Source organism: Anser cygnoides, chromosome 1 (genome assembly GCF_040182565.1).
Source record: "Anser cygnoides isolate HZ-2024a breed goose chromosome 1, Taihu_goose_T2T_genome, whole genome shotgun sequence".
NCBI classification, from domain to species: Eukaryota; Metazoa; Chordata; class Aves; order Anseriformes; family Anatidae; genus Anser; species Anser cygnoides.
In genome coordinates this window covers 157,570,410-157,590,202 of record NC_089873.1, presented here as the reverse complement: position 1 = coordinate 157,590,202, position 19,793 = coordinate 157,570,410, and the positions used below count along the sequence as shown (strand labels likewise).

The following is a 19,793-nucleotide window of genomic DNA, read 5'->3' as shown; positions in this document are numbered from 1 at the left end:
AGTTACTACCCCAAATGCTTTCCCATGATGTTCATCCCCACCAGGGCACCGGGTGGGACAGGAACAAAGAAAGGGACAACAGCTTTAACCCAGGGCCCTCACCCTGTTTCTCTCATTATGCACCAGGTGATGAGACCAGTGGCTCCGGCAGCGGAAGCGGCTGTACAGACGACATCTGTCCCACTGAGTTCGATTTCATCACAACCGAAGCACCGCCTGTTGACTCCGACAGGAGGGAGGTGGAAGCTTCAGCCACGCAGCCTGGCCGGTCACTGCAGATGTTGCTTATCGTCTTCATCAGCCTCGTACTGCAGAGACAATGGAGATAATCCTGGATCTGGTCGGAGAAACTGTGTTTTAGCTAAAGAAACAGCCAACTTCCTTCTTTTCTTACACTCTTGGACGATGGACCATGCCACAAACACTTGCAGTTTTCTATGAGAAGAGAGCAGTACTGCAACCTGCTTCCCTTTTTGTTTTCCCAAAGAGTACCAGGTGCCAGACTGAACTGCTTCCTGTTTTTTGCAGATATCTCTGAAGACAATGTCCAATCTTGAGAGAATTCTTTCTCAGATCTTTATTACAGAAGACTTTTTGAGCTTCACTTCCTTTTATGCTGCAGAAGTAAAAGGATCTTACAGCGATTTTTTTTTCCCTGATGAGAAAAAAAAAAAAAAGGTGTGGGAGGGAAACCAAGAAAACAGTTTCTTTCTGAATTGGGCCTAACTCAAGTCTGCTGCATTTCAACTGAAAATCAACACAACAAAACAAAACAAAAGACAAGAAAGAAAAAAAAAATGCAACTGTTCTTCACTGACAGCCAGGTTTCTTTTAGGAACTTCTGTGGGATGATTCACGTCATCAGAATGATCATTGCTATAGGGAGGCAGTCTGGATTTTTTTCCGACACAAAAGTTTGTCTCAACGGTGAATGTCTTGCACTCCATCTGCCAACCACATCAGATTGGTATGAAGGTATAGAAAGTTGAAAAATAAGTTTATCTTTTAGTATGACAGTAACTCCACTAGCTTCAGAATATCATGTTACAATTTCTTAGGATTTAAATCTTAACACCCAGAAAAAAAAAATGAAAAAAAAAAGAAAGAAAAAAAAAGAGTAGTAGCACGATTTTGCCTAGCTTCTTTTAGTATTTATCCATGTTATACAATTGGCACAGATTTCCACATAGCTCGCCATCAGCCGTGGTGGTAATGCTAAACAACTTTCCTGATAAATCTCCCCTCAAGGGTTTGGACAGAAAATAATCTCTTGTGATAAAATCTCTTTCCTTTTGTCACTGTTCTGACATCGATTAGGACTTTCTGCTACTATGTTTATTATCCTACCAAGATGGCAATTCTCTAATGGACTAACAACAGCGACCGGATCAATAGTGTGTTTCACATCTAACTACATCTTTCATATCAGTTAATTTCAGTATCACAAGGATTTCTTCTACAACTTTCAGAACAAACAAGTATATAGTACTGACATGGAGATTTCTTTCACTTTTTTAGTCTTAGTATGATCATCTATTTTTATATATATAAATATATATATAAATCACAGATTTTAACTTCTTAATTACAAGCTCAGGGTTGACACTTCTTTCTAAAGAAAAAAAATGTTTGGTCAACCAGCTCTTCTTTTTTTGTGCTACTCTGAAAAGCAACCCTTTAATGACTGGTCAGCATGAAAATCAAAGAAGAGAATTTTTTACATATCCAGTTGTCCATTTCTTAACAGGTTTGCAGGGTGGGGGAGAAAACCTCTCTCAACCTTGTGTATTTGTGTGAGCATGGGAATTTGTGTGATAGGCCTAGAGAAGGACACGGATGTCATTTGTGAAGGCAATTTTACTTGCAGATTCTTCAAGGATACATTGCTTTAATAATCATTGCTTGGATGGCTGTGGTCCTGGATAGAGTTTCCGTGATTTGCATCTGATTGTAAGACCTGAGATGGAAGCTATTTAAATCCTGGACAAATGAGTGTCAACAAGCAGACATCAAAGACTTCCCTCCTCCATCAGCCACAGACAAAGGGCTTCTGTGACAATTCTGTGTGGTGCTGAAATGATTCACCAGAAACTCATTTCCTGATTCTTATGGTGACTCTGGAAATGGTATAGACAAATTATGAAAACATTGCAAAGTCATCCAACCACATAACAATTTAACAACAGAGCAGGTAGATCATATCCATTGCAATCTCTTTTTCTTGTCAAATTATAATTAGCTATCGATTTAGGCACGAAATTAAAGTAGAAAACACACAGCACATTAGGATAAAGGATACTTAAGCACTTTTACCAAAAAGTATTTACAAACTATCTATACAGTATGTCTAAAAAAAGTATTTTTTTTTCATTTGTTTACTTTGCAGTATAATGATCTATTCTTCTTGGTCCAACCTAGTGTGCAGGAGTCACTGGCTAGATGTTCAGACCATGCATGTCCTACACCAGCCTTAGCAGTGTTTCCTGCAACTCCGTTGGCTCACTCTAGAGAGGACCTCATGATTCAGCACTTAATACCTTCAGAAAGTTAAGCAGTGTTTAAGCCATTTCTCACAGGCTTTTTTGTTGACCATGGTGCAGCAGGTACTGAGCAGAGGATCTTCTCTTTGAGTTTTGGTTCTTTGTGTTGTTTTTTGTTTGTTTGTTTTGTTTTGTTTTTTTGCGAACTTGCATATACATCCTCCTACAAGGAGAGTCCTGTAAAATAAAACTCTCCCCGGTCCATCTCTTTCTACCTATATACACATCTTTTTTGTGCTATTCCTCCTCAGCAACCTTGTTTCAGAACAAGCTGAGTTTCATTTTTATTACCCCATTGTGTATTTATTCCATGGCAACTGATACTATTTCCATCAGCTTATTCTGGGCCTGGAAGTTTATTGACAGGTAATGAAATCCAGCCCCTGAGGCAGGTCCTCCACTGTAGCTGCTTCACACTGGTGGACTCCAAGGGTCTTTGTGTTAGGCTTGGCCTGGGGTTAGCTGATCTGATGACTGTGGGTTTGATGATCTGGTGTGTGAACTGGGTGTCCAGTGTGCCCTCAGCTATTTGTAGACCTCCATGGATCATGTGCAAGGAGTAAGAGGGATTGCTAGGAACTAGGGGCTTGCTGATGGCTGTTCTCGGAGGGGGGTAAATGTCCTAGCAAGGAGGTTGCAGGAGGGGCCCCGCTCTGCTTGGGCTGAATCTTACAAACTGATGGTAAATAAACCCAACTGGTCTCTGCTGAAATGTGATTGTCTCGTGGGAGTTCTGTCAGAAATTTATGTCTTTCATATTATTCTTTTGTTTATTTTTCTACTATGCGTGGCAGTATCTTGTCAGGAGATGGAGATCCCTTTGCATGAAGTATTAGGCATACATTTCTTTAATAGTCCCAGAAGGTTGAATATTCTCTTTACAAGTTGTATTTCTCTGAGATTAAGAGAGCTATTAAATCTACAGAGCAAATGAAATTGGGGAGGAAGGAAAGAAAAGGAAGAACAGTCATGTTCATAAATGCGAGAATCTACATAATTTCCAGCACTTCTATTTGCACCTCCTTTACATCCAATAACTCTTCTTTTAAGGTAATTTTTTCATGTGCCACAATTCAAATATTTCTCTTCTGCTAACAGCTGGTAAAGGAATAATAAAGAAGACAATTACCTGTTCAAGAAAAAAGGACACCATTTCTAAGGAAAAATCCTTTTACTGTATAAACCCTTTATGCTGTGCAACCCGGTTCTTGCCTTTATATGTTCTTTAAAGAGGAGGTTCTTTAAAAATCAGATGCAATGAATCACATAGCCAGTGCTAAAGAGCCCTGCAAGGTTTTCCACTTCATTATTAATTAAATTGATTTTGCATTGGCCCAAATTTTTAGTGTTTAGTGTACTGCAGGTTTTTTCTACTGATGACTTTGTGCACACTCCTGTAACTGCAGAGCAAACTACCTGAGGTCTGGCTACATCTTAGGCGTTTCAGAAAAGAGAATCAGAAATAATTGAAAAGAGAGGATAGAAAATTCCCACTAAAGAGTAAGAACAGAAGAACCTGTGCCCCAGGGTTCTGTTAAGGGCTGATCTATCCCAGTTCCCTAAAAGCATCACAGACCTCTGTCCACAGAAAGCTCACAAAATCGGATTCTCAGTCATACAAATCAGCCCAGTTCTGTGTGATTTTAGCAAGGATCATTACAGCTGCACATTCCCACAGCTGTGTGAACCTGTTTGAGTTGCTTCCGTGCAAAATGGCTATGAGCAAGAGCTGTTCTTGGGAGGTAGGCTCCATGTACATGGTCTCAGCAGGTAGCAGTTGCCTTCATTTTGCTAACTGACCCTGAATCATTATCAAATGTAACTATACTTATTCAATGAGACTTTTTTATTACTTCAACATAAAAAGAAATAAGTTACAGCACTAATGCGAGTTGTGTTATTTGTTTTTAATTCACTCCCAAAGATAATCCATTAAAACTGAATACAGGAAATTGTAGAATGATTCTGATGGAAAAATCATGTTTCTACAGTTTCGTTATGGAAACAAACGTCTGGACAGACTTCAGATATTAAGAACAAATTCACATTTCTCAAACCACAAAGCTAGTATTTACTATATTAACCCACAAATTTTCAAACCTGCTAGATGAGAATGAATAGAAATAACATCAGCAAAACATAGCATCGCAAAAGCCCTAATTTCAAAGGGAAATTGAAAGGCTAAGGCTTAGCTGTAGGGTTGAGAATATGTTGTCAAAATGCATTAGAACAGCAATGCATACTTTCAGGAAAATTGGAGCAGGTGATGCACCAAATAGGGCAATGTTTCCGTTCCAGCTACTCACATGGTCTGTGATTATCATATTAACATGTGTAATTATGAATCTTTTTTGAAAAAAATACTGATAGAGACCATAGTGTCGTGATAACAGTGTACATGAAAGATAAGCAGTATGTTATTAACCCTTTTCTCATCCAATGAAAAGCATAGGAGACCTAATGGAGAACCAAAAACTTTAATATTGACTTTTAAAATAAACTTCTAGCATCAAGCAAGAGAGATGGTCTCAAATTAATCTAGTCAGACCATTTTCTGTCAGTCTATTGTATTTAAACTTGCTGACCAATATAACTAAACAATCGCTTGAGCATTATTAGTCAGTGTAATATGAAGCATTCACTGCAAGTACTTACTCCTTTTTCTGCTGAACTTCCTGCATAGTTTACAGCTCTGATTGTGCATCGCATGCAACCGCTGCATTGCACTTGTGAAATCCCATCCCATCCCTCACTGAAGTAAATGAGAGCTTTGTCATTGGCTTCAGTGAAACAAGGATTTGGGCTACAAAAAGGCAGAGTAAAGTAAGTCCTTTTTTCTGGAAGCTGTTCATATTTGATGTCTTTCTGACTCTCAGAAAAACAGCAACATTGTCCATTAAAAGGTGACATTAGCATCCTCACGTGTGTTTCCAAACTTTACTTCAAAGCAGTTGCAGTCTTCATGCCCAGCTTCCCCACAGCTGAGGTCTCTGGACTTCCCAGAAGTTGAAGAAAGTCACATAGGTTTGTCCTTAGCTTGGACCATTAAACAAACCATTGATTTTTATATAGAAAATAGGACAGTGTTTCAATCATCTCTCCTTTCAACTTATTTTTGATTATGTAGCATTGATACTTAACAGCACAACATGGTTGAAAGGCTTCTGTCTCATGGCACACTGGAATTATTTTTTTCTGCTTATTTATCCTCCTTTATTCTGGCACCAGGATATCTGTGAGTTTTCATGCTTTAATCACTTTAATCATCCAGTGGTGTAGTTTGTTTATCAAATTAAGAACAGATGCATTACCAAAAGAAGTTGTCCTTTTTCTTGCAAAGGATGAAGAAAATAAAAGTATCTATTCATCATTAGAAAAAAAAAAAGTACGGAATGTCAACCATTTATCTTAGATATAGTGGAGTACCTTCTGTCAGTACCTCTGAAGACCTTTTAATGCCAAATTTCCAGGGAAGACAAATGTACTTCCTCTGAAAAAGAAAAGAAAAAAAAAAAAAGTACAATTTTATGAAAAAAAAATGTATAAGGCTTTTAGTTCCTAGTGGCAGGCAAGATGGGAAGAAATGTACCTTCTTCAAAGTGAGAGGCTAGTCATTTAGGCAGTTATGCTGCTCTCCCTCCTGGAGCTGCTTCTAACCCTGCCCAGGGCTCTGTTGAGCTCCCACTCAGATCACCCGAGGCAAGGACCCTCCTGGGAGGGCCATTTCTCCCTGCCAGCAGGGACTGCATTCTTCCAAAATGTTTGGAGAGACAACTGAGGAGTGAGTGAGAGGAGCAACGACTTCACAGTGACACCGGGCAGATACATGACTGTAAGAGCTTAGCTGTTGTTAAGTCACACAAGGAATGTCCAGGGCTCCTCACTGCTGTCCAGCTCTTACCTTTACCTACTGTCTGTGAATTTTCTGTGTAATCCAGTTAAAACCATCCACTTGTGTACATAGCAAAGACACAATGTAACAAGTCAGTGATGTTTCTCTACTCTTCTGCAAGGTATCTCTTTCTCTCTCTCATCTTCATTTCCAGGTGCTTTGCCTAATTATCTTCCAGTGTGTGAGGAAGAATTTACTACCGAAAACAGACTTCTATGTCTTTCCTAACTTTTTCTATGAAAGTATAAATTATTTAGTAACACAAGTCCTTTGCATTCTCACAAAAATAACTTAATTCCATTACACATCCAGTGAGTTTTCTTCTCAAGACTAAAGAGGTCCCTCGTGTGGACTTAGGAGAAAACCCAAACTCCAGTCATTGAACCAAGGTTTAGCAGGGGTCTCCCAAATTCCACTAAATAGTCCAAACACCAGGTTATAGGTGAGCTGTGGTATTTCTCCCCTCTGTGCCCTCAAAGTATCCTGGACCTGAAAAATCTTTCAAAATTAATGTTTCATCAAAGCTAGTGCACTCGAGAAAAAAAAAAAAATCCTTTTTAGCAAACGAGTGTTTTCTGATGATAAACATTTCTAAGCTTTCTGTGGCTCTCCCTCCTCCTGCGTGCCACACATCCTTGTCTGTCTTTGAGTCACCAGGGTCCCCATGACTGTTTTCTTCTCCAGGCTGAACTCTTTTCAGTCATTTTAGCTCACTGGATTTTCTATCTCCCTTCCCCAGAGCGCTATGCCTTTGGTAACACTTCAAGCTTTTTTTTTTTTTTTTTCTTTTTTCTTTTATTTTCAGACAACAGATGTACCAACAAAGAGATCTGGTCCACTTCTCTTTATGATTTGTTTGTTTGTTTGTTTGTTTGTTTTCCAGGCTTTAGCAGGACCTACCTTTACCTTTTATTTTCCATTCCAAACATATACTATCAGGAGCATGTTCTTCACCACCTGAGATAAATCTTTTTTTCAATCTAATGCAGCATTACAATTTATAGATTACATTTTGACTTATTCAGTTGTGGCAAAATTTTTTTTCTTCCCTGTAACTATAGCATGTACTTTGTATTTCATTACTGTCTGCTGTGCTGATGAGCCAGCAAAGCCAATGGCAAGGAATTTGTAGATTTTCTGTAGCAAGATTAACTGAACAGGTAACGCTGTCAGGAAACATTTCATATCCATTTTGTAACTGATTGTTTTGAAGTTTGGTGATGGATTTATTTTTTTCCTTTCATTTTATTTAACATTTACAATTTCATTTGATTTACTTTCTTACTGGCTATGTGTATATTATATTATATGCATGTAACATAATTATAGATGAACTGTTACAGTCTTTAGATAACACAGACAAAATTTAAGTAGTTGGTCTATCTTTGTCTGCTTGTATGAACTGTGGAGTGATGAACACTCTTAAAAATCTACCCAAAGAGAAATTGGAGGAGTTCAGATTTCAGCTTTATGCTATTGGTTGAGCTTGAGACTGCAAGAATATTGAATATTTTGCAGATCATTTCTGAATATGTGTATGTACATGGTGGGAGGTGGGGAAGGGAGCACTTGCATCTCCAAAATATTCTGAAGCTTCTTTCCAACTTTTACCTAATCTGAAAGCACATTTACAAATGAATAGTTTGCATTCAGATGTTCAGAGATCTCAAACTACATAAAATGATGGACATCTATATACAGACTCCTCCCTGGTTACTTTGCTTTGTTGGTAAGCAATATCGTTTAATTTCCACTAGCAATTTTGTTACATTTAGTAAATTCAAAGAAAGTGTGTAATTGAAACAGGTCAGATGTCTTGATTTGGGTTTCAATTGACATTTATAGTTGCCTGTTAAACTTTTACGACTCCAGATGTATGAACATTGCTTGAAAGCATGCAAATTGTTAGCTCCAGTTTTGATGCTGTATTTCTAGTTTAGTATTTAAAATAGGTAAATGTGAGTTGATGGAGGGGATGTTTGAAGGCAAGTCAAGTTTAGAATAAAATTGGTTTTACACAGAAATAGGGCTGAGTTGAGAAAGTCTCATTAAACATTAAACCTGCTTTTCTACAGATCCAATTTTAACATTTCAGCTTAATCTGACACCAAAATAAATAAATAAATAAATAAATAAATAAATAAGACTACAGATTCTGTTTATAGATCATACCTGAAACTAAATGATACAGCTTCAGCTTTAGGAGAGTTCCAATCAAAACGAAAGTCAAAGAAAAATCCCAAGTTCTCTCATTTCCAAATACTACTTATAATGATACATTATTTAGCAGCATATAACAGTGTGTGTGTGTATAGCAGTGTAGCAAGGCAGAGTTTGAACTTTTAAGGAAAAGGTTCTTTATGGCTTTATAACTTCAGAGAAGTAATGTACCATGGACAGGATCAGAAAAATATATACAATTGTTTTGATACATTTGTGAGATAGATTTCACAGAGCCCAATATTTTTTTGTGTAAAATGCCTTAAGTCACTTTCTGTAGGGCTAATGCAATTGAATTTTTTTCTGTATATAGCTTTTTATAATAATTACTTCGGATGCAACACTAGACTTTTCTTTCCACTACAATCATATACAGCCTTAGGATTACTAAGTATGATACACAGACTAGAAAAGCTCTGCATTATTAGCTGTAAATGCACTTTCAATCCATTTCAAGACTTAGAGCTTGGAAGCAAGAAGAGGTGACAGTGCCAAGAGCACCAAGACCTTCCTGATGGGCGATGCTTATGTCTTCTCAGGCTTTAAATCCTTTCCCGCCCACTCCTTTTCCTTTCCTGTCTTCAAGAAAACCAGCTGTGTCTTAAGGCCTAGGGTCATCCCACCTAGCACTAGGCACTTCAGGGAGCACAGCACTTGGCAGGGTTGTCTTTCTAGGTCTCTGCAGTTAGTCAGAAGAGATGGGCACCTCCAAAGCTGGGTTGGAGCTTCTCTCTCTTCCCTACACAGGCAGCCTGGGATGACAAGTTCTGTCATTTAGGCACCTCACTTAAGTGCCTGTAGGTAGATGCTGCTGGTGAGAATGAGGAGATCCAGGACTCTCTCAGACTCTCCCCTGTCCTTCCCCTTGTTGGCACAACGGTGCCTCTTCTTCATGCCAATGATGGAGTGGGGAGCCTGGACAGGAGTCCCAGGTAGGACGTCACAGTATAATGACTCCTTCGTTTCTGGGCCAAACCAATCCTGATGTAACTAGATGTACACCCAACGTACATTCACTGTGCTGAATTCTGCCTAATGCTGTTATGTTTATATTATTCCTTATAAGACTTTTCAACCTGTTCCTAGCTACGAACAGGCATTGTGGCTGCCTTCATTGTCCATATACACAAGGGGATGGAGCTCAAACACGTCTTTCCTAAAAACCCAGATGCCTTTCCAAGGCTGGTAAAAGCAGTGCAGGGGCTCAAGTCATCTCAGAGAGTTAGTGAGGAGTGAGGTGCACATCTCTGAAGGGCTGAGACCAGATTACTATAGTGCCTCAAGAGCGAGAGCAGAGATAAAAATACCTTTCAGGTTTAATCATTAATGCACGTATTTTTTGTCATTCTCAGCCCTTACTGCATCAATGAAAGGAAAGTACACATTTTTTGAAGAGGTCAGTAGAGCAGGCAAGGTTAATATGCACAGGATACTGCTAACAAACCACTAATACACTTCTTGCAAAATAGTTGATTGTTATGTGGCAGAAAATAACTTTTTAAAAGCTGAAAATAATTAAGTGCATCTTCCTCTGTAAGTCCTGCCATCTCCTGGGACTCCATAAAGAGGAAATCCTTTTTCTTTCCCCAGACTACCTTTTGGGGGCTGGTACTTGAAATGTGGCAGAAACCAAAAGTCCTAGTTGTAAGGCACCCATTCAATGTCTGATTTTCTATGTCTTCTGCTCTTCCACTTTGTTTTCATTTTTATATTTCGGAGAATGGCATACTCACATATTATATGTGGGCATGCATATTGCTCCCTATATACACATTTATTTACACATATACACACATATATATCTATATGAATGCAGCCACAAGCCAGTAATTTGCAAGTTCATATGATATAAAAGGGCATTGGAAGGACTCCATTTACCATAATACTTGACACAGACATAAAGAGGAGAGTACGAGGCAGGGACTTCTGCTTTCGAGATTATTATAACTTGTGTCTCTATAAATGTCGTTGCAATTTTCTGAAATAATTGTAGAAAGTGTGAGTCCACAGATGTTATTTGGCAACATCTGCTGGTACTAGTACGGAAAACATGAGGGAGAGGGGGAGGGAGGGAGAAAGAGAGAGAGAGCTATTGAGATAAAAACAGCAACCGAAATGGTATCTCATTCACAGTATTTTGGGGCTTTACTGTTTTGAATGTCATTATTTCTTGCTTTTGCTTTGAACACAGAAAAACTTGTAAAAGTTCATTAAGCTTTTCAGAACCCCTGCCTCCTTCCTTTCAGGCTACAATAATCAGTAAATGATGACTTTTCCATATTTATGAAAATACATCCTTCAAACATGAATTGGGTAAAATATTGATTATCAGAACTGCCACCCTATTTGGTTGTGTTTTTTATTACGATGAAATTCATAACCGACAGAGATCAGCTCTCGCTCCTAATGGTATCATCTGACACACACCCCCCTTGACTGAGTTACAGATTTGTAATCATACTGCCACTGTCCATCATCCAAGAACGACATGACACCACAATACCCAATGGATTATTCTCGTAGCCACTGGATCTTTTTCATCACATCTTTCCTTTCCACACACTTTCCTCCACAAAGTTTTGATTAGTAGAAATGCATTCAGATTTCCCTGTGGATAAAAGGAAGGGAAATGTCTGACATTTTCAAGACAACTTCAGATGGTACTGTTCAGCCCATTGCTTTTCCATTTCCCCTGGAGTCTTTACTAAGTCCAGTGCACAACAGTTAATGTGGTTTTCACAAAGCAGTGATCAGTAATGTAAATACCATTTCTTCCCTCAAGACTTATAATGAATTCTGTGTTTCTTATGCTTGTTTCTTTCACAATTTGTCATGTCAAGGATGTTAAAGATGATATTTGAAAATCACAGAACAGTTAAACTGTAAACTGCTGTGTTTCTGTCCATTAGTAAGAAAAGTTAGACTGCAGGGATATTTTGTTGGAAGGGTTGTATTAACAGTCATTTACATATATATATATTTGTAGCGCTATGCCTGCTTCCTTCATGTACCTTAAATTACTACCAGATAATGAATAACCCTCTATTAAACTCATTTTTTGTAATGCATCTTCCTAAAATATAGGCATTAGAAGACCTTGTTGCTCAGCCAAGGTAATTTTGCCTGGTGCAATATTGTGTTCCTAGACAAAGGCATTTGAAAAAGGCCATACATTTTATTTTCTAAATCAATACTTCCTTTTGCTGCCTACTGAAAAAATCATTTTTTAGTGCTTACAACACATTTGAGAGTTAGGATAGGATTGTAATATTCAGTAACAGACTGAGACAATAGCTAGCATTCTTAAAGATTAACTTTATTTGCCCTGTCTTTTGCCTGCAAATGTTATCTACCTAATGCTTTTCAGACAAGGTGTACCTTGTTAGTTTTTCTCCTTCATAGTATACATATATTAATGAGTATGTATTTTCATTGACAACAGTGTAAGGCAAGTTATTTCTCTCATAGCGTTATTCTACTGTTTATTCATGTGCATATTTTAAATTTCCAATGGCTTGTTGGAAAGTCTAATTGATTGTCACTGATTACTAGCCAAAGCTTTGCTTTTGTTAAGACACCATTACATAAAATTCTGATCACTAGGTGAAAGTTTAATTCTGATTAGTATTTCTTAAGGATATTCTTTTCAAATTCACAGCAAACTCTTTACCAGTGTATCTCCACAAAAGCAGTGTTAAAAATGTTAGAAAACAGTTTTTCCAGTTGTCTTTATTATGAGAAATAGACTTTCTTTGGTTAAACAAGAAAATACATTGACCTTTATATTCATCTTACCTTAATTGGACTGATAAAGCATTAAAATATAGAATCTATGATTAATTAACTCTCCATGCAGAGAGCACAATATCTCAGCTGAAAAAGATTGGATTGCTTATCAGGAAAGTCTTATTGATACAACACACAAAGTCATATGCAGACCGCCTATTACAGGTACTCAGCTGCAACAATTACTGTGCCATGCAATGTCAAGAAAGAAATGAGGAAGTCAAACTATCTGCCTCTCAACGCCATGAGATTTTGTCTGTCTATGCTGTCAACAGAGAGAAATGGGGAAACCCATACTCTCCACCTGCTGTAGGTGCATATATTTTTTCTCCTACTTCTCTCTGTTGACAGTACCAAGGTCTGGCATCATGGTATAGTAAGCTGTGTGAATGATTTGTGATTATTTTCAGTTTAGAAACCATTACAGACATGTACAATGCTCAAGCAGGTGGTTTGCACGCAGCCCATTAATCCAAGTATTAAGGACAGCTGATCAGAATCAGTCATTTTTGGTGAGGGAACTATTCCCATGTTTTTTGGATAAGGACTCTGTAATGTAACTTCCTTCAACCTAAAGTTAAAGGTGTCACAGCAATGACACAGCAATGAAACAATGTAATTTCTGCTGTGTGAGGACTATGCAATGGAGGATCAGAAACGCCTTCCCTAGCCTCTCTGGTCCTCCTTCCAATGAACCTAGTGAAAGTCTGCTATTGGCTCCAGTTCGAGGAGAAGCATATCTAACAAGTTTGATACTAACTGTTTAAACTTAAGCTTATATCTTTGGTGTCTCTCTCTTAAAAAACACCTGATGACACACATTTTATTCTTCCATAATTACAACAACAATGAAGCATGGGGCAATCTTTTACACTGTTGCTTAATATTTAGTACTGTATGTATAAATACTTGACACCTCAGTGAAGACTTTGACATGCCTTATTCATTCTAGTTATTTTTATGGTATTGGTTTTGTTAGATTGCTTTACCATATAAAGAATAAAACTATAACTGCTCTGACTTAAAATTGTCCAATTCATTTTTACACAAGATGTGTTAAACGTATCTATCCATCCTCATCAGTTCTTTGCATTCTCATCGCCATTCACTCATACCATGAAGGCAATGTATATTGGTGGTTTGAAAACAGGGATTTGATATTCTCTGATGGACTACAATAAATATCTGACATAAGTACATGGCTCATGGCTTGTGGTTTCTTGGCTGTAAAATGAAATGCACTCTCTGAAGGCCAGCAGTGTTAATCCCATGATTGCCAGCTACTGGAGAATAATGAGGTAAGATGAATCTTTAAAATAATTTATGAGGAGTTTGTTCTACAGCATTCTTTTTCCAGTTACATTCTATGTGCAAGTGATATACCTCTAAAATCTGTCAGAGAAATGAAGAACATTGAGGAAGTATCAAAAGTCATGACATCTAAGGATGACATTTCAAGCAGTAGTTATTTATCCACTCTCTTGCAAAAGACAAGAGCTTTCTCTGACTATATATAAGAGTTTTAAAAATGTTAATTTTTGTTTTCACTTAGTTCTGAGTCAATAAGACTGCAATCTAGTTTAATGGTAGCACTTTATTGCAACTGTTGAACCATAATAAACACTTTTTTTTTTTACATAACTGTAAAACCATTTAAAGCAAATCAATCTTAAAGAAATGTGGGATTTACCAAACAGAAGGGGTTTGTTTCTCCATTTTAATGCATTTGACTCATTCTAATTCTTGCAGTGGAGTCTAAGATTTCATACAAAGTCTTTAAACTGTTGATACAGCCTCCTTAAAATTCTTCTGTTGATTCAGATATAAGTTCAAGGGCATTGTTCAGCTGTCTATATATTGCTGTCTAGTGTCATTTGAAATAGTTTGGTTTAGCAAAGACATCTGCCCAGAGCCAGCAGATGTAACAGAGTACCTGCAGAGGCTCTGTATCCTTCTGGATTGGCAGCTGAACGTCCAAGCTGGATGGTCTCAAGAACTTCAAATTAAGTTAAAGACCCAAGTTTAGGCAACAGAATAAATTTTCTGAATTTGGGTGAGCTGAATTCCACCCTTATCTGGTACACACCTAGATTTAGGTGAGCTGAAGCTCACCCCAAGGAAGGCTTTTCGTAGTCTAAATAGAGGTAACAGTGCCATTCTGGATGCTGCGGGGTGTGTTTCATTTGCCCAAAGGATCTGTTGCACATCCTGTGTCTACATCTTCTACTCCCACACATTACATCTTGGATTTTTTAGGGTATCTCAAATGGCACCAAATACTTCTGTGGAGCTCACTGAGTCATGTTTTCCATTGCATGTAAGATACCTGCATGTAGCTGGCAGCTATGCAGAGCAGCAGGAAACTCACACCTTTCTGGGTGAGGGGCTGGAGCCAAAGCATAGCATCATTAAGTGTCTCTAACGGCAATATATTACCCACCTCTGCATACCCACAGTAGCTGTCTAAGATAGATGAAGTCCTTCACCTTCAGGAGATGTCTGTCACTGAGCTGAGAGAGATACTCTCATTTTAAAACAGTATTAGTGAAAGAATCATTCCAGCAGGGTTGGGGGTGCACTCACTTTGTTAGAGGGGACTGCTGTGTTTCCCATTCTAGACCAAAAAAAAATGAGCTTTTAAATAAAAAAAAATAAAAAAAAAAAACACTTTTCCAGTTTTCAGTCCCTAAAAATTACTTCCAGGCTCTAATAATATTGCAGTATTTTTTACTTTCTTAATCTAAGGAAAACTTTGCTGTGCATGCTTCATGATATAAAAGGAGGAAAAAAAAATTGCTTTTCTGAGGACAGCTTTGTGTAAGCATCGGTTTGAAATTCCACTGCTTCCCTGAAAAGCCATTACCTGCAACAGTGTATAGTCTCTTCTGGGAAGCTTGGAAAATCTGATAATTAATAACTCCTTTTAATTATTATTCTTTTCTCAGGCACCTACCACATGGTTCTGTTAATTAGTGGTGCTTTGCTTTAAATCCTGGTGGAACAGAATGAAAATGTGAATTGTTAGAGTTTTGATTCAGTAAAGTGTCCAAAATCTAGCTGCCTGTTCAAACACCACTGAAACCCTTTAGTCTAGAAATGCTATGACAAGCGACCTTTTTTCTGTCAGGTTTCTGATATTTGTTTCATGTCTGTACAAAACATTGCAAGTCTATTATGATATTTTTGTTCCAGCAGCATGCAAATAAAATTCAAGGAGAATGAAATGTGAGAAAGCATTATAAAAAACTGAAAGTATAACTAGCTAACTGTTTGAAAACAACAGATGCTTTCATTTGAATGGCAAGTAAAGGTTCTGGTTTGTTCTACTTGTTAGAGATGACATTTGAAAAACAGCTTTTAGCACTGAAATAATATTGATATACTAAATCCTGAGGCTTTGCTGAATTTATTAACGTGTATTGTTTTAATACACTATTGAACATAATATCATATTTATACAACTCGGCATAGCATATCCATTCACTTGAATGTATGGGTAGTACAGATGGACTTCTGAAATCAGGGGAAATATTAGTAAATTCAATCAACTGTTCTCACTAATCCAGGAAAAACTCTGGCCTAAAATGTTTTCTGATGCATTGCTAAGCTCAGACAGACCAGAATGCTACCAAAACCAGATGCCAAGCAAATATAAAGTATGTGTAGGTGTCAAGGATTGACAATATGATGTAAATGCAGGGGGAAAGAAAAAAAAAAACCTCACCTTAAATCTGGATTTGCATGAAGAATGATGTTTTCTTATAAACGGAGAAACCATAGCCCATTTTGGTACAGCGACAGGTGACTGGTGGCATTCAGCTCTGAGTTCAGCTGTAGCTGACCCAGCCTGACCCGTGAGAGTGTGTGTGGGACTGGCCAGCCCACACTGCTGCGTGCTCTGGGGTCAGGCCAAGGAGAGATGGTAAAATATGAGGGGCTGGGAGAAAGGACTAGCTAACTGACACTGCCCAGGCTTAATATTTGTAGGTACCACAAATAAATTATTTGGTATGATGGTGAGTGTGGGAAAGAAGGGAGAGGAAAAAGAACAGCAATACAAATGTCCTTCAAGTGGAACAGATAAAGATGCCAAGTATGGACTCCAATTCTGGTTTTGGGGTCCTTTGGTTGTTTTTTTTGTTTGTTTGTTTTGTTGGGGTTTTTTTGCTTGTTTTTCTTTTGTTTTGTTTTGTTTCATATGAAGTTTCTATTTCCTGGCTTTTTTGTGGTTAATGGTTTTCTTCAATTATGTGTTTATCTAGTTTTGGCACAAGAACTAATGAATACAAATTAAGCAATAGAATTCTTACAGATAAAGAAACACCTCACAAACTCATCATTAGATGTTAAAAACTTTCATCTTTTAACTGTAGTCATAGCCATTCTTAAAACATCCGAGAGTACATTCAACACAAATGGTTAACACGTGGAATAATTATTTGCGCCACACATTTTATAGTGCTGTTTAGAAATACAGCCAGGATTAAGTCTCATTCTACCTTCTCCTGCTGTTATAAATATTAGTAAAAAAGTTAGAGGAGTGTGAAATAGATATATTTGTAAAGCAAGGTGGAAAGGACAAGGCAAGCAATGCAGGAGAGGGGAGGGAGACTGGAAGAAGCCTCAGGGGGACCAACAGAGAGATTGTGGGGCACCTCCCAGCAGAAAACACAGTGGTACACACTGCACAGCAGTGAAAACATGCTAGAAATTTGTGAAGGCTTTTTTTTTTTCCTTTTTCCAGCTGTTGTGAAGTTTGGAAACCTTTGTTTCCCAATTCAATAATTCTTGCCTTATGTGTAGTTACAGTATCCTGAAATGTTGAAATGTGCTGGGAGGCTTCTCCATAAAACAAATTACAAAAAACCTCAAAACTAAGGAGTTTCTATTCTAGTGAAAGCTGCTCCACTGCATACCCCATGAAGTGTGGAAGGAAAGAAGTTTGACATTCCCTGGCTGCAAAGTGAATTTGTTGCAATTTGTCAGGCAGAGGCAATGTTCCAAGCAGTCATTTTCTTGTTCAATAGGTTCCCGTTCCCATTCATTTTGCTCTGTAAAACCTGTCCTTAACTTTGCTTCCAAATGAAATAACCTGTGGAATATTCAAGAAATGTAGAAGGAGCAATTTTGTGTAGTGCTTCTAGCAACGCGGTTTCCAGACAGCAGCTATACTGATATTGAATGACTGAGAGCAGCTAAGGCAAAAATGAGCATGAGACAGGCTGGTGTGATGAGCTGACACAAATTCATCCATCTGAATAACATAATTAAGTATACATCAGAGAAACATGACTAGGCAATCCCCAGGCCAAGCTAAAAAATGTAGATACAGGCAAGACTGAAATGAAAGGTGCTGCTTTTTTTCCTCCCTGTTCAGTTCTGAGTAGAAATAAGACTTTTATCTTTCTGTTCTTCTGTCCTAACACAGTCACCAGAGTATACTTCTTTCTTACCAGCAGACAGACACAGTACAAATGAACACTGAGCTCTGTCATCACTTTCTCCATGTATCATGTCTCTGATCAGATTTTTTTAGCTGGGATGTTGCTTTCAAAAATAACAAATTCTACATTATTTAAAAAAATGTTTTTTTTTCAAGATCATGAGACTTTCTCTAAGATTATGGGTGGAAAGTGTTGGAGGGCAAAGAAAAGGAAGTAGGAAAGAATATATCTGGACTGGATGAAAGAATGATTTTTCCTTCTGTTAGAAATCCAGCTTTTTCTTTTCTCAGGAAGGATTGTGCTTCGCCTTCACAAGTTGCATTTGTCAAAGCTCTGAGCTGAATTCTAAATCCATAGGGTTTGGCACACTGAGTGGGTGTGCACATCTGCAGAAGAAGAAGGCTTTCTATATATCTCATTGAAGCTCCCGTTCCCAGGCATGGAGAGGAGATGCAGCCGCTTTGGGATGTGACACGAATCCGAACAGTCATCGAGCTGCTCTAAATGAAGCCATTTGTTCGCCTCTCTGCCGGACAGCTATGCCAAGGGGACCGGCGAGAGCAGAGCATGCCAAGCAAGAGCGCACCTGCTAACCACAAAGCCAGCTGCTGACATAGATCCTAAGGACTGCGAGTAAATTCGATGTGCATCTGCACGGGCTGAGCACGCCGGCTCCCCTCGCGATGCTCTCGCTGCACACAGCCGGCAGGAGCCGACGCAGAAAGAAGCAGCTCTCTGGCAGGGTCTCCCTGCCCTGAGCAGCCGCCAGCCACAGGATGGTAGGACTCGGCACCCCGAAAGAAAGTGGAAAGATTTGTTAGTAAAAGCATCGCTTGGGTTTGAAATTCTGCGGTTAAAATGAAAAAGAAACCAGCCAAGGAAGGTTTAATAAGCACTTCAGGCTCTATCTGAAATTGGTGGCAGCCAGCCCAAAAGAAGCCAGTCATCAGCCTTTTTCCTGACAATAAACATTTTATGTGCTTAGTAGCTTTTCAGCTAGCTCAGGCAGAGGAGGCAACTGTGAAACTGTTACAGATATCTGAGCAATAACGCCTCCACAAGAAAAATCAAGCCGCTGAAAGACATTTTCACAGAGAAGGAAAAAAAAAAAAAAAAAGAAACTGAAACCTCAGGAGTCTTTCTTATGAGGCAGAAATGAAAAGATTTGCTAAGGGACTCGATGAACACTCAGAGGTGGCAGGGAAACAGAACTGGAAGCAGCCTGGGACACAGCAATGAAATCACCAAGTGAAGGAAGGCACAAGGGGGGACTTTGTAGCCACATCACCGAACATTTAAGCAGTTCCACAGGGAAAAGAATGAGCACACAAGGTAGCTACCCTGATAATACTCTCCTGAAAGCAAACCCTAATTAATAAGATAGCAAGTAATCTTCCTGCAGAGACTGGTAGCCAAAACTGGAGTCGTCCCTCGCACCGCCTCTGTCATGTTCAAAAATCTGAGATTTTTTATCATCTCAGCACATGAGACAAAGGGTTAGTACACTGCAACCTAGAGAAGGTGCTCCTGAAGCATAGCATTAGCGTCATTTGCAGTGGATGGCTCTTTCAAGCAGAACTTTCCTAGACATAGTACAACTGGGGAGCAGAAGGGGTTGTGTTTCCTGAGTTGGAAGAGCGTTCTGTAAGCTTGTCTCACCCTGCCAGGCACCAGTGCACCTCGTGCAAGTCACTGCATCCCGAACAGACAGCTGGGCTCTCCGTGACATGACCGCAGAAAATCAGGAACTGCAGGAGGAGACCCACCACAGCCAGAACCACAGCGCTGAAAAATGAGCTTTTTAATCTAGCCCGAGGGCAGAGATAAGTGTTGAAAAGTCTTCATCTGAGATGGAGATAAAATGCCTGTCTACTTAATTTGGGCACTCAGAAGTGCTGCTAGGGGCAATGG

General features: G+C 38.7%; 1 protein-coding gene across 2 annotated transcripts in view; it reads left to right on the top strand.

The window, feature by feature from the left end:
* The window catches only part of GPC6 (glypican 6), an 825,524-nt gene extending 811,889 nt beyond the window's left edge, over positions 1–13,635 (top strand). For both annotated transcript variants that reach the window (XM_066986905.1, XM_066986906.1), the window contains one exon: positions 127–13,635. In XM_066986905.1, the coding sequence (XP_066843006.1) occupies positions 127–329 (203 nt within the window). In that variant the 3' untranslated portion in view covers positions 330–13,635. The remainder of the gene's footprint in view (positions 1–126) is intronic.
* Positions 13,636–19,793: the final 6,158 nt, after the last annotated feature.